General features: G+C 45.9%; 2 protein-coding genes across 5 annotated transcripts in view; both read left to right on the top strand.

Moving 5' to 3' along the window:
- Nucleotides 1-635: 635 nt before the first annotated feature.
- Nucleotides 636-9,655, top strand: LOC310833091 (solute carrier family 22 member 20-like). 4 transcript variants are annotated; one of them, XM_083715436.1, is made up of 11 exons: nucleotides 638-996; nucleotides 1,094-1,522; nucleotides 2,472-2,575; nucleotides 2,790-2,944; nucleotides 3,355-3,523; nucleotides 3,958-4,081; nucleotides 5,136-5,251; nucleotides 5,752-5,966; nucleotides 8,343-8,451; nucleotides 8,633-8,836; nucleotides 9,223-9,655. In XM_083715436.1, the coding sequence occupies exons 2-11, from the start codon at nucleotides 1,112-1,114 to the stop codon at nucleotides 9,305-9,307; spliced, it is 1,692 nt and encodes a 563-aa protein (XP_083571562.1). In that variant the 5' UTR covers nucleotides 638-996; nucleotides 1,094-1,111; the 3' UTR covers nucleotides 9,308-9,655. The 4 variants fall into 4 exon arrangements, 3 of the variants coding, with proteins under 3 accessions (XP_083571562.1, XP_083571561.1, XP_083571563.1); XM_083715435.1 differs by having other exon boundaries at nucleotides 638-1,522; XR_014558558.1 differs by lacking the exon at nucleotides 5,136-5,251 and having other exon boundaries at nucleotides 636-1,522.
- Nucleotides 9,656-11,464: 1,809 nt separating this feature from the next.
- POLA2 (DNA polymerase alpha 2, accessory subunit) overlaps nucleotides 11,465-15,000 on the top strand; it is a 30,554-nt gene continuing 27,018 nt past the window's right edge. Inside the window, exons 1-4 of the mRNA XM_083716473.1 lie at nucleotides 11,465-11,674; nucleotides 13,052-13,176; nucleotides 14,142-14,227; nucleotides 14,731-14,788. Of these exons, the coding sequence (XP_083572599.1) occupies nucleotides 11,578-11,674; nucleotides 13,052-13,176; nucleotides 14,142-14,227; nucleotides 14,731-14,788 (366 nt within the window). The 5' untranslated portion in view covers nucleotides 11,465-11,577. The remainder of the gene's footprint in view (nucleotides 11,675-13,051; nucleotides 13,177-14,141; nucleotides 14,228-14,730; nucleotides 14,789-15,000) is intronic.

Raw genomic sequence — 15,000 nt, 5'->3', positions numbered from 1 at the left:
CAATAAACAGATTCAGGCCTCTTTGGCAATTTGGGATGCTGCAATTTCTTCAAGCTCCCTCAAAATCTGTTGCATGTTAGGGCATCACAGGGATTAATTAAAGGATTCCTGCATCCAGAAAGCCTATCCCATCTTTGCCCATGCAGATATTTGGAACCTGTTCTGTGCCTGGTAAGTCTTTCCCACCCCCAGTTGCCCCCTATACCAGCACTGCTTTTACCTGCCCAGAAGGGAAATTTTGATCATATTGTGCACCGATTAATTCCCCTGGATCTGAAAGCTTTTCTCCTTGTTCTGCTGCAAAAATCCACTCTTACTTGCTGAATCGGATCTTATCAGATGTATGGAAAATCTGAAGAGAGATTTTGCTTAGCAAGCTTCTGATTCAGTGGGTAAGATCAGATTTTCCAAAGGCATAGCCATGGAACAACAAAAGGAGCTCTCATACACCTGGGGAATTTATTGGTATAAAATCCCATCAAAATACAGAGCAAGCAAAAGTGTGAATGAGCCCTTAGTTTATGCAATTCAAGTGGATAAACTTTTTTAATAAACAACAATTTTTTGGGAAGGGGAGTTAGGAAACTGATGGGAAAATACACTAAAAAGTGTGGAATTCAGAGAAAGACATATAACTTCTGCACAAACAGAACCTCCCTGCAATCAAATCAGAACAAAAACTTGATAAAGACAGGATCTTATTGGACCTTAACACAAGCTTTGTGCAGGCATATCTGGATGAATGTGCAAGAAATAGTAATGGGAGGGGAGACTAAAATGACCACTAGAAGTGGCAGGTTGTTTTCCTCTGTCTGAAAAAACAAGTGGGAGTTGTTGCGTTATTCAGTGTTTAGATTTCTGACTTAGATTTGGGGAAAGAAATAATAGGTTGGGTTTTTTAAATATTGAGATTATTGTTTCGTTTCAGATTCAATTACAAGGCTTTAGCGTTCAAAACTGCTTGGAAACTTCAAAACAGCTAACTGCTCGTCTTGGGTAAGCTTTGACTCCAAAGGGCTTTCCCATAAGTTGGCCTACGTGGAGAGAAATCCAGAAAAGTAGGTAACCTCGCCTGTTGTATCCAATTGCACAGTGATCCTCAACTTTTGTTATGGCATTCAATGATGTCTTGGAGTCTATCGGAGGAGTTGGCCGCTTCCAGATCTTGCAAATCACCTTCTTGCTGATCTCCGTCTGCCTCATTGGTTGCCACAACTTCCTGCAGAACTTCACTGCCGCTATTCCAGACCACCATTGCAAGCCTGTGCTGCCCACCAACGAGACCTTGCCCTCTAGCTACACCCAAAGCACAGCAGAAGGGGTCTTGCTGAAGGCACCTGTTCCCATAGACCAGAATTGGAAGCCGGAGAAGTGTCTCCAGTTTGCCATGAGTTGGTGGCGTCTATTGAGCCCAAATGCGACTGTGGAGGTTGGGGACTCTGACACACAGGTGCACACCGAACTCTGCACAGGTGGATGGGTCTATGATGTGAGTGTGTTCGAGTCTACCATTGTGACGGAGGTGAGCTTTCTTCATCATCAACAAGAAATGAAAGATGGGAAGGCAGTTTTAAAACACAGAGTGGCAGGGATATAAATTAAACATTCCAATAACAAATGAAGTAACTCGTTTGGGGTTGTTTAGCTTAGATTTAATTTTTAAAAGAGAATATACAGTACTGCATTTATCATATTAAGATCATGTCTAACTGGGGAAGAATTAGTATTATACCCCGCAGTAGTACCTTTTGGCTATTTATGGTAAATCCTGCCATTTTACAATAAGATCTGAAAAGGGCCTCTTGTTTCTAATGTGTTTGTTATGTTCGCATTCTGCTTTTCCTTAAAGAGGCTCAAGGCAATGGGGTTCCCATCTTATCTTCACAACAACCCTGTGAGGTAGGTTAGGCTGAGAGATGGCAACTGGTCAGAATTCTCTGCTCTGTTTAATTCCCACAATAATCCTGTGGGGTAGATTATGCTGAGAGATATTGGATGGAGTCAGGATTTGAACCCTGGTCTCCCAGATCCTGCTCCATTAGTCTAACCTACACTGTCTCTGTTTTGCAATGGATAGTTTGGGGTGTGGTTTGGATGGTGAAATTAACACATGGCTGTTGAGAAGGGTCAACAGGAAGATAACAGATTTATTTTAAAATGGAGTTTGTTATACTGTTTAGTGGAATGATTAGATTCAAGATGGCATGCATGTAGCCTTGTGCTTTGAGTTTTTAATATTAAAAGATATTAATCTTAAAAAATACAGATCTTATGCAGCTAGTATTGATTATTCCTTTGCAGAAGGAAGCTTAAAGGAATAAGACTCACATGATGCTAAGTCAAATGTACACACACACACACACACACATATATGTTTGTGTATATATATATATATATATGTATGTGTGTGTGCGTGTGTATTGCAGCCATGGAGAGAAAATTGACTCAGTTCTCCTGTCTCTCCCTTCCAGTGGAATTTGGTGTGTGACCTACAGAACCTGAGAGATGTAGCCCAGTCACTCTACATGGCTGGTGTGCTGGTTGGGGCTGGGGTGTTTGGAGTCTTATCGGACAGGTGGGTGGTTGTTGTGATGAATGTTAGATGAGTAGGGTTGCCAGACCTCCAGGTTTGACCTGAAGTCTCCGGATGAGGGGATGGGGATTGTAGTCCAAAAACAGCTGGAGACCCAAGGAAACTAAGACCCAGCTAGATCCTGTCCCCATAACTCACCACCAGGCAATATATTAATTAATGCATCCTACTTCTCCTTTTTTGGGGGTGGGGACAGGTTTGGCAGGCGCAAACCTCTAATCTGGTCATATCTGCAAATCGCCGTCGCTGGCACCATCACAGCATTCCTGCCCAGCTTCAGCAGCTACTGCGCCTTCCGCTTCCTGGCTGGCATGACATTTTCAGGAATCATGCTAAATTCTCTGTCCTTGAGTAAGTAGTTTGGTTTGCTCCAATTCAAATTTAAAGTGTGGATTTTGCAGGGAAAGCTCAACAACTCTTGGCAATGACAATGGGTAGATCACAGGCAGCCTTTTGGGAGTCCAACTAGATTTCAATGCGTGTTTGTGGGGGGGGGGGGGTGACAAGAAATTTTCCACACCGGGTGCCACCTGACCTTGCTACGCCACTAGGCCTATGCCTGGAATGAGTAGAGAAGTGTGGATAAGCCTCAGACAAGGCACTATAGATACAAATGTCCTTTCAGCTTTATATCAGCAGTCAGCCTATGGTGCCTGGGGTTTTCTGCATGGAAGCCAAACAGTTGCATGTGCCCATAAAAAAATGTTCATCCTGGTTTTTACTGCAAGTCCTTTTAACAGTTTCTCTTGCTTCTCTCCTAGTTCTGGAGTGGATGCCCAACAAGGGCCGGACAGTGGCAGGTGCCCTCTTAGGTTATTTTGTCACCTTTGGGCAGATCGTCTTGGCAGGAGTTGCATATGGAGTCAGAAACTGGCGCTGGCTCCAACTCTCCGTCTCGGCACCATTTTTCATCATTTTTGTCTGTTCATGGTAGGGGGTGATAGCGCCAAATACGACTGTGGTATTGCTTCGGTGTGTCTCTCTTTTCCGCTTATGTAGATGTGGCAGCCATTTTGTGTTAGGCCAAGACCCTATGGCTGCCATGTCTGATGTTCAGGCAGCCTTATGTAGACAAAATGGCACCATCCACACCTAGAAGGATGTGTCAACAGACTTGGTTGGCAGAAAAACAAAACAAAGAATACAGTGTGTATGTATGTGTGCTGGGGAGCAGGGGGAGAAGCACCAAAACAGTCCATGGAATGCAGAGTGCATTTTGGAAGAGGGGAGATAGATGTTCCACCTGGGAGAAGGATGGAACGGAGTGGCTGGAAATGTGAAGAACACTCCATTACACAAACTTTTTTCTTTTTCTTTTAATCATCCCCCTTGTTAATAATATCTATCTATCTCTGTCTTGTCAGGAAACTTCCAGAATCACCACGCTGGCTCCTGCTTCATAACAAGGCACAGGTAGCAGTCCAGAATCTGAGGAAAGTTGCCGCAATAAATGGCAAAAGCAAGGAGGGAGAGAAAATTAACAAAGAGGTTAGCCATGAGATTCGGTCCCAGCGCCTGCCAACCTAGCAGTTCGAAAGCACCTCCGGGTGCAAGTAGATAAATAGGGACCGCTTACCAGCGGGAAGGTAAACGGCGTTTCCGTGTGCGGCTCTGGCTCGCCAGAGCAGCGATGTCACGCTGGCCACGTGACCCGGAAGTGTCTCCGGACAGCGCTGGCCCCTGGCCTCTTGAGTGAGATGGGCGCACAACCCCAGAGTCTGTCAAGACTGGCCCGTACGGGCAGGGGTACCTTTACCTTTACCTTTTTAGCCATGAGATCAACCAATGCTTTAGTTTTTTGTAATAATAATAATTTCTATAATAGGAGATTAGCCAATATGATATAATAACATAATATGTTCAGTTTTGCTTTTAGTATTTAAAGCCCTAGGTGCCACGAGTCCCATGAAGACTTTGTGGAGAGGCTGGTCAAATGAAGAAGAGGAGTGGGGGCAGATTGGAGAGTTGCAGGGGTCCAACTCAGGGGAAGGTCCCAGCAACAGGCACCTGGTATTTTTGCTTTTAGGCAGATGTTGAAAACATATCTTTTTCAGAGGGCTTTCCCTGAAGGGTGACTCAGACGTTTTATATAATCAGTGTAATTTGATGTAAAGTGGCAGCTGCCAGTGCAGCAAACTGAGGCTTACTTCTCATAGACCGACCCTTATCAACGCCCCCTGGGCAAGAGGGAGCAGTAGAGGCTCTAGACAGCCGGGTTTAGCTATTTCCCCCCACAGTGCCACAGAGGGTCACAAGCCAGAGCATTCTGGGAAATTAAAAGGGAGGCCTGGCATTGCTTAGAGGGAAGTTTTAAATGTTTGACATTTCATTGTTTTTATATTTTGCTGGAAGCTGCCCAGAGTGTCTGGGAAAACCCAGCCGGATGAGCAGGATATTATTATTAGGCTAGGACAGAAGGTGACAGGTATGTTGGGGTTCAACCTGAGACCACCAAAGCCTCAATCTGCACTCTTTCTTCTGGATTAAGGCCCCCCCCAGACCTGCCACATTCCTTCCACTCATTTTCCACCGTCTTGCACAGGTATTGCATTCCCACATGCAGATGGAAGCTGCAAGTCTGAAATCCCGGCGCACTGTCTTCGACCTGTTTCGCAGTCCAATCTTGCGGAGGGTCACCTGCTGCCTCATGGTTGTCTGGTGAGTGCAAGAGGACCTCTGTTGTTTTTATCTGAAGAGGGAAACGGTAATTGAATAGAGGAGACAAGTCAAGGATTGCCCTTTCTTTCCTCTTATGCTTTGAGCCTCTTCTCAGAACACGGAAGTATGATGGCAACTCAAGAACATATGAGGTGGTTTATGCGTTAAATACTACTAATCATAGTAATTTTGTATTGTGCCTATTACATTGTAATAAGCAGGTAGAGGCTGTGGAGCTGCTCTTTTTTAAAGGGCCGCATTTAGAACAGCTTAGGTGCTTTGTAAGTGCTGAGTTGTAGCTGCAGCAGCTATGATCACTCTTTAGTAGCAGTAGTAATAATAATAGTTTGTGCATAATATGCATTGCCAACACCCAGCCAGATGGTTGGGATATAAATAATAAAAATATAATTATTAATAATAATCATTAGTTATTATCCACCATTGCAGAAATCCAGCCTTTAAATTTGCAACTTAAGCTTGCTTCCCACTCTACCTAGGTTTTCCAGTTCCTTTTCTTATTACGGCTTGGCGATGGACGTGCAAAAATTTGGCCTGAACATCTTTGTGGTGCAGGTGTTGTTTGGAGCGATCGACCTTCCCGTTGTGCTGCTGTCCACCCTTGCCACGGTCTTCATCGGGCGCCGCCTTACCATGGCCGGCTTCCTATCCCTCGCTGGGCTTCTGGTGTTCGTCAACATGTTTGTGCCAGACGGCAAGTTGCTTTATGGGTTTTTGACCTGCATCTGCTTGGGTTACTGATGCTCCATGCTATGAGTTTTCATCAAAACATCAGAAAGAGTCTGGCTGCTGGATCAGGTCAGTGGCTTATCAAGGCCAACCTCCTGTTCTCACAGTAGCCAACCAGATGCCTAAGGGAAGCCCAAAGTAGCACAACTTCACCGAGAGCTGACGAGAACCTGCACACCATCAGTAATAATCAGTCTCACACAGAGATGGGTTGAAGAATTCTTGCTGCTGCTGCAGTCAACATTTTATTGTGTGAACTCAAAAAGATACAAATACAGGGAAAGCAACTTTTTCTCAGCCAGCAGATAAGGACAATGCCATGCCATCACACCAGGCCACGTAGTCGATCAGGCTATGTTACGTGGGCCAATCATTTGGGACAGCATGAGCTGTCCACGCGTTGATCATGCTCCAAGCGGGCCTCCTGCTATGAAATCACCTTGCAACAATAAGAACTTTGCTCATGCTCTTATGTACAAGCAATCATTTTCCCACAGAGAGCCAGTGTGGTGTAGTGGTTAAGAGCAGTAGATTCGTAATCTGGGGAACCGGGTTCGCTTCCCGGCTCCTCCACATGCAGCTGCTGGGTGACCTTGGGCCAGTCACACTTCTCTGAAGTCTCTCAGCCCCACTCACCTCACAGAGTGTTTGTTGTGGGGGAGGAAGGGAAAGGAGATTGTTAGCCGCTTTGAGACTCCTTCGGGTAGTGATAAAGCGGGATAGCAAATCCAAACTCCTCTTCTACATGTGATCCACAGTGAGTGGCATTCTGATACACACAGCCTCCAACGCCGGAGGTAAAACACAGCCATGGCTAGTAGCCACTGATAGCCTCCAGGAATTTGTCTAATCAGTTTTCACATGAATATTGTGCTCAGTCCATCCTATCAACCTGTGAGCTGTACTGCTGTCACCCTTGGTATCAGCCATGCAGTCTTGCGGCTTGAGCAGGGGTACCATCCCAGTTCCATTGGGCACACATGTGCCCTTAGAACTATTCCTTGGTTCCATAGGGTCCCTGCCCCCTGCTGAAATTAGGCTTGAAAGACGCTTCCATGGTAGCCTATAAAACAGGTTACAGTGTCTGCTTGTTTGTGGGTTTGCCTGTGGTGCCCACATAGTCTCTCAGGGTGGTAAATGTGCCCACAGGCTCCCAGGGTGCACCATGGCTGAAGGGGGAACCCCACTCTCTTCAGTCCTAGACCACCGCTCTTGCTCACTGTGTGACCTCAGGCTACACACCCTCAATCTAACCTACCCCATAGGGTTATTTTGAGGTTAAAATGGAGAAGGGGTGTGTGAATTGAGCTCCTTGGAGGAATGGCAGCATATAGTAAGATAGGAAGATTCCTTAGACTGAGCCCAGGCCATTGGTCCATCTAGCTCAGGGGTACAGAAACATTTTCAGACTTAGGAACACAGTCCCTTCTGAGCATCCTCTTGTGGAGCTATATACTAGTGATGGGCAGGGCCAGAGCCCAAAGTGTTTGGAGCAGTCAGTGAGAATTTTGCCCTTGTACAGTAGGTCTGCTAGCCTCTTCAACCACACACATCCCTCTCCATCCAGGAAAATAAGACGCATTATTAGAGCCCAAGGTAAGGCAAAGGGAGGTGGTTGTGTGTCCTTTGGATGCTAGTTTTACTCAGAGCAGACCTACTGAAATGAATGCTGCTAAGGTAGTCAGGTTCACTAACTTTAGTGGGTTTGCTCTGAGTAGGACTAGCCTAATGAATTTTAATAGCTTTATAAAGGTAAAGGTAAAGGTACCCCTGCCCGTACGGGCCAGTCTTGACAGACTCTGGGGTTGTGCGCCCATCTCACTCAAGAGGCCAGGGGCCAGCGCTGTCCGGAGACACTTCCGGGTCACGTGGCCAGCGTGACATCGCTGCTCTGGCGAGCCAGAGCCGCACACGGAAACGCCGTTTACCTTCCCGCTGGTAAGCGGTCCCTATTTATCTACTTGCACCCGGAGGTGCTTTCGAACTGCTAGGTTGGCAGGCACTGGGACCGAGCAGCGGGAGCGCACCCCGCCGCAGGGATTCGAACCGCCGACCTTTCGATCGGCAAGTCCTAGGCGCTGAGGCTTTAACCCACAGCGCCACCTGCGTCCCCTAATAAAGCCTAATAGCTTTATAGTTTGTTATAAATGAGCAATTATGTGATTTACACTGGTGGCGGGAGTATTATTTTTCTGTTTTATTTTGCGTGTGTACATGAGGGGTGTGTGTGTGACTGCCTGTTCGATAGGTCAAAAAGACAGTTTGTTGTATTTATATTGTGACGGCCCATGGCTGTAAACAACAAGGTTTCGTTCATTCTATATATTTCTCCTTCCTGCAGAACTGCAAACGTTGCGTACTGTGCAGGCAGCACTAGGGAAAGGGTGCCTCGCCAGTTCCTTTATTGGTGCATATCTGTATTCTGGGGAGCTCTACCCGACAGAAATCAGGTGAGAAGCTAGTATCATCTAAACCAGGGTTTCCCAAACGGGTCTCCAGCTGTTTTTTGACTTCAACTCCTATCATCCGCAGCTAGCAGAACCAGTGGTCAGGGATGATTTCTGCCAGATAAACGGCTACAGGGTTCAAGCAGTTTAGAGTCTTATAAACACCAGTGTTTCTTCTTGCCAGGCAAACAGGCATGGGATTTGTGTCAATGCAAGCCCGTCTTGGAGCCATGGTTGCACCCCTGGTCTACGTGCTTAGGGATTCCTTTCCTGTCCTGCCACCAATTATATTTGGAGCTGCTCCCCTCCTCGCGGGGGTCTCTGCCTGCTTCCTGATGGAGACGAGACATTTACCCCTCCTGGAAACCATCGCAGAGATGGAGCGCAGGTAAGTTTTCTTTCCCATCCCTGATAGGAGTTGAAAAACGATTAGGATGAGACCGACCCAAAGAGTATTTTTATGCCATTTAGCATATATGGAGTGGAGGAGGGGGAGACCATTTTCGGTTTGAGCACCACATTATTCTATGATCAACCTATTTTTTTTGGGGGGGGGCACTTGTCAGCAGTTGGCAAGGCCAAAAACAAAAGTGAGCAGAGCAATGGATGCAATTTTCACCTTTATACAGTAGGGTGGTTTCAGTAACCTGCTGTTGTGGTGAGGGACAGATAATGAATGAATGAATGAATGAATGAATGAATGAATAGCACATTGTCCATAAAATGAAAATTATCATGGCTCTAATCAATATTCTGGTGTTTGCGTTCCTTTAGGTCTAGAAATGTATCCTCGATGGAAACAGTAGAAGAAATTGGCCTCCAACAAGTGGAGAGATCTCTTTTCAAAGAATCTGTTTAGCACAGCAATAGCTCTCTCTCTCTCTCTCTCTCTCTCTCTCTCTCTCTCTCTCTCTCTCCCTGTGAGAAAGAATCCCTTGACAAACCACACATTTCTGGAAAAAGTGATTCAAGAACTGGAAAAGGGTAGCACTAAAACCAAACATCTTCCTTGGAGAGAAGACTGGAGAAACAGGAGGCTGATACTTAGTTCAGGGATCGCCAGCTTTTTTAGATCTGTGGGCACATTTAGATTTTTGAGTGAAAGCTTGGGACCACCCCCTCTGGTGGGATATAAATGTAATGATGATGATGGGAAAGTCTGGTGTAAGATTCAGTTCATACAAAATTAAATGACTTCTTTTTACTCCACTTAATTTGTAGAATTCACTTGTTCATTGAAATGTTCTTTAGCTGGGAGCTTCCCCCATGTGAGACTCAATAACTTTTTTGTTTGTAAGCGCAGACATCAAATTAGATTTAAAAACCTGCAGAAAGGTTATATGACCCACATTATTTATTGATTTGTTTGGGGTGGAGCCTATACAGCTTTAGCCCAAACCTTTTAGTGCATCTCCCTCAACACTTTCCTAACCAAGGGAAAGTGTGTGATGTGTTTTTTAAGTGGAATTGTTGTACCCAAACACTTTAAGAAGAAATGCTGTGTCAATAATAAAGCCCTGTGGTGCCATGCAGGTCAGACTTTGGGAAAGAGGTCCACAGTCCCCATAACAGACTGAGCAGGAGGGCTCCAAAAAGGAGAGTGGGCAATTCACCTCATTCAGAAGTAAATGAAATAATACACATTACCATCTAAATAGAACACACTGCAGTCTAGAAGTCCATTAAGGACCAGATTCTTAAGTACCCAACTGCACCACTGCTGCTATTGATTTATTTTTTTAAAAAACCCTTATCTTTATTACATTTTAAAACCACTTAAAAAGAGAAAGAAAAAATGTATTGCTGCTGTCAAAATACCATACACTTCAAAGAAACAAACTGACACAACGTAATATTGGCAGTGATAAGTAAATGAAACAAAATCATGCATTTCCCCCCTAAAACCCAAAAGCCGATAAATCAAGACCTCTGCATATCCAAAACATATCTATCGGGCAGGTAAGTTTGTGGGTACTAGGACCCTCGTACCTATGGGATCGCCTCTTCTGGTATGCCCTGCAGAGGACCTTAAGGTCCATAAATAACAACACTTTGGAAGTTCCAAGTCCCAAGGAGGTTAGATTGGCCTCAACCAGGGCCAGGGCCTTTGCAGCTCTGGCCCCAGCCTGCAAGCAAGGCCTGCAAGACGGAGCCTTTGGACTAGACTCAGTCTAACCCCCCCTCTCTCATTTTTTTTTATGGAACACCTTATATGGGATTTTGTATATAAATTTTCCCTCGGCTCTTTTTGCTGGCCCATGTAGGACCAGCATGGATAGTTGGCCCCAGTGAATATTTGATGTTTTCTCCCCTTATGGCTTTGATCTATGGGCTACCACTAAAACGAGGCTGCATTTTAAGCTGTATTCTGATTTATATTTCAATCAACTGTTTTGTTTTTTAAAAAATGTTTTTACTGTATTCATATTCAGTGTTAGCCGTCCTGAGCCTGGTCTTGGCTGGGGAGGATGGGGTATAAATAAAATTATGATGATGTCCCCAATGTGAGAATAATCCCACCGTACTACATTGCAGGGTTGTTGAGCCTCAGCCCAATCAGCAACGTCCCTCATCAGCCACCATTCATTCATTAATTAAGTCAAAATATTAATTAAGTCAAAATACAGCATTAAAGACAGGGAAGGCTTTACCATCACAAAGTAATGGGAGGTATCAGAATGATACCGATGATGACCTGTTATTTAATTTGGCGGGGAATAAAAATACTTGCGTTTATAAAGAGCAGGAGATCTGTTTATTCTGGCGCAGAAGGGGCGGGGCGAGGGAGGGAATTACACGGCGCACGCCAATCAAAGCCAGGCAAAAGAACCCTTCTTTATAAAGCAGCCGTCCTTTTTTCACTCCGCAAAGCATCGAAGGGTATCCCGGCGTTCTTAGCCACTCTAGGAGTTTCAAGCAACAGCAGCAGCAACGACACATCTCTATGCTCCTCTGCAACCTCCTCCCATTAATGTAGAACAGGCATGCGCCCATTCAGGAGTTGAAGCTCCGCCCCCTCCCGCTCTTTCCTCCTTCTTGCAGGCGAGGAAAGTGGCGCCGTAAATAACCGAATAGCTGCGCGCTCCCCGCCTACCCCGCCAAGAAAAGTGGCGGGAAAGGAGGTCTGCGATGGCGGCGCTTGTAGTTGAGGACGTGTTGGCTGAGCTGAGGCTCTTCGGGCTGGACTTGGAGGAGGGTGAAGACGGGGCTGCCCTTACCGACAAATGTGAGCCGCGTATAGAACGGCGAAGGCGATAAATTGAGGGGGGGGGGGTTATTTACTAGGAAGGGCGCTAGTTCTCATTGAGGAGCTTTTTATTTGGAGGGGGCTTAATTTGGGATAAGCAGGCGGTTGCCTATGTGGGGAAGAGCGGTGGACTTGGGGGGATTTCTGGGGGATGGAAGAAGCGTGGAGAGAAAGTGGGGAAAGAAGATATGGGGGAAAGAGGGAGGCGGATTCAGAGAGATGGGCAGTTTTAAAAATGAGACTTGCCTGGATCGGGCCAGAAGATCCGTCTAGCCGAGGATCCTATTTCCAGGAGTGAGCAGCTGTAGATTCCTCTGGGAAGGCAGGGCCTGAAAGAAACGGTTGGTTGTTCCCTGTACCTGGTCTTCAAAGGTAGACTGTCCCTGAATGTGGAGGCTCAGTGTGACTCTCGTAGCTGCTGTCTACAGGAGAATGTGGCTGTGAGCTTTGCCTGTTTGAAATGCTGCCCCTTAATAAATTGTTTTTGGCTAGCTTTAATATCGTTGTAACCCAGCACTGGGGCCTTATAGTGAAGGGTTGCCTCCCTGGATCAGACGAGGGGAATTAGGGTTGAACTGTTAATGTGTTTTACATCTTAAAAGGTAAAGGTAAAGGTACCCCTGCCCGTACGGGCCAGTCTTGACAGACTCTGGGGTTGTGCGCCCATCTCACTCAAGAGGCCAGGGGCCAGCGCTGTCCGGAGACACTTCCGGGTCACGTGGCCAGCGTGACATTGCTGCTCTGGCGAGCCAGAGCCGCACACGGAAACGCCGTTTACCTTCCCACTGGTAAGCGGTCCCTATTTATCTACTTGCACCTGGAGGTGCTTTCGAACTGCTAGGTTGGCAGGCGCTGGGACCGAGCAGCGGGAGCGCACCCCACCGCAGGGATTCGAACTGCCGACCTTTTGATCGGCAAGTCCTAGGCGCTGAGGCTTTAACCCACAGCGCCACCTGCGTCCCCATTCAAACAAATCCAGGAAATTTGTCAGGAAATAATTTTTATTGCAATACTTGTAACTTTTTTGACATTTCAATGGAATACAATGTAAAATACTTCAGTTATTTAGATTTTAAGAAAAACAACAAAGGTGTTAAAAGTTATAAATATATTTTTAAACTTTGTTTTTAGATTTCACTAGTATGGTTTGTATTGCCCATTTTGAACTGGATTGTGTGTATTCTGTTCATTGATTACATGAGACAATTTCAAAAACTGGAAAGTTTTCTGCAGAAAAATCTAATGGTGGAAATTTTTCATCGCACTTCACTGAGGTGGATCTCGCTGTCTGTTAGAGGGATGTCCTTGAGGAACTGATAAACTACCGCTGTTTAATAATTCCTCTCTTTCTCGTAGTGGTGGAACTTTGCACGTTGTACAGGTTGAAAGAAAACGAGATTGCAAATGAAATAATTGCTTTTGCTATAACGAAGCAATTCATTAAGCTTACGGCAGAGTCCCTGCACATCTTTGAACATGAAGTAAGTGAGCTTTTGGAAGGAATTGCGGGAGATGGATGTTTTGATTTGCCTATTTGAGGTAGATCCACTATAAAGGCAGTTCTGCTATGGTACATTCAGTGGAGCATAACGTTATATGGAGCATAGGCGGCAGCCCCTACCCTCTGGAACTCCCTGCCTGTTGATGTTAGGCAGTCTCCTGGGCTGTACTGTTTTTGGCACTGGCTAAAAACTTTTAGAATGCTATCTTGCATGCAATTTAACCGTGTATGTTCATTTTAAAACAGCAGATTTTACTTACATTTTGATACATTTCATGCCAATTTGTTTTTAACGTTTCATGTTATGACTGTTTTGCTAGAGGTTGCCGCCCCTGCCCACTTTGCTCGCCTACCCACCCCCTTACTGCTACCCCCTCCCCTTGATGTCAGAGGTGCAGAGCAGAAAGGCAGGGAAGACTACAAAAGGCTTGGACCATCTCATGCTGTCACTGCCCCATGGTTGATTAGGAAGAAGAGTCATCACAGCACAGGAAGGATGAAGGGAGCCAGGATCTGCTAGGAAGCAGTGGCAAAAGCAGTGGATCCTTAAGCTGGCATGGGGCGGGGGGGGGGGGGAGTGGCCAGTAGCAGTGCTAGCCAGCCTATGGATCCAGTCCCTTGAATCAGGGTCAGCGTTCGAAATTTGCCAGGTCCAGGTGCATGGGGGAAAGGTGCTTGCTCAAAGAGAGATGCTCTTTCCATTTCTTCTCTGTTCAGAACAGAAGGGAGGGTGTCATCCAATGAAATGTGGGCATGTTTAATGGGACTTGCAGGAGGAGCAAGCAGTCTTTTCTTCATTGCTGATATTTACGGGTGCCATAGCAGGTGCTGATGCACATAGCAGTGCCCATGTTTGCCCTGTTGGTGCCGGCTAAGCCAAAAGTGCTGTGATTCTGGGAGGTGTTGGCTTCCCTGGGGTTTTGACTGCTTGTGCTCTTCTTTCAGGTGCTGCACAAGCGATCCACGAAACCTCAGAAGAGGAAGGAGAGCCATTACCCTAAAATCAGAGATGTCAACAGCATCCAAGAACTGTATCCTCCCAAGCAGCTGAGCGTGACTCAAACAGAGAGGCCCTTTTGAACATGGCAGCAAAATGCCCTAGTGGTAAAACTAATCAAATGCAAGCTTTATCTCTCTGTATCCCACTGTTGTCTTCTAATGTTTGGGTGAGAGAAAAAAAAAATCTAATTTTAAAAATGGGGTGAATTGGAGCAATTTTCCCTTTTTGTGGTGGCTGCTATTATGGGGTTCAGTGCTCTGCCTTGAAATAGCACACTAATACTGAAGAGGAGAAGCATCTAAACATGTGCAAAGTGCATTTCACCAGCGTAACCTATGTTCCGCACCCATGTAGTCTTCTCCACCTTGTGCAATAGCACCCCATGGGTCGTGGACCACATCTGCCATCATGCTTTGCCACTGGCTGTTCCTGGGTGGGACCAATGGGGGTCGGACAACCAGTGAGCGACGATGGCTCATATAATTTTAGCTCATGCATTTTCTGTGTGTGTTTGGCTCCCTTGACTCTTCTTAGTCTCGATGTAGAGGAGGAGGAAGAAAACCTTCTAGATACCTACACGTCGCCATCAAAAGTAAGTATGTGGAAGGAAGGAAGTTCTGAAGAACATGCATAGGAACGAGCTCACAACACATCTTGCACACGTAGGCTGATGCAGGAACATTGCAACTTAGAAAGCTGCGTGCACCTGTGACCTCCTGCATTCAACGAAGGTGCCTTGCCTCTGTGCTACCTTTGAATCACATCAGACTATTTATCTATCTAGTCCAATGTTTATCCTCTCTG

Source organism: Podarcis gaigeae, assembly GCF_964106915.1.
Source record: "Podarcis gaigeae genome assembly, chromosome: 16".
NCBI lineage: Eukaryota > Metazoa > Chordata > Lepidosauria > Squamata > Lacertidae > Podarcis > Podarcis gaigeae.
The sequence above is the reverse complement of the archived record's forward strand: the minus strand, read 5'-3'. Positions and strand labels throughout refer to the sequence as shown.

Bases quoted from the DNA above. Each gene is read 5' to 3' on its own strand.
- LOC310833091 (XM_083715436.1), top strand. From the start codon at position 1,112: ATGGCATTCAATGATGTCTTGGAGTCTATCGGAGGAGTTGGCCGCTTC. The intron at 2,945-3,354 runs GTAAGTAGTTTG...CTTCTCTCCTAG, and splicing joins GCTAAATTCTCTGTCCTTGA to TTCTGGAGTGGATGCCCAAC. The intron at 5,252-5,751 runs GTGAGTGCAAGA...CACTCTACCTAG, and splicing joins TGCTGCCTCATGGTTGTCTG to GTTTTCCAGTTCCTTTTCTT.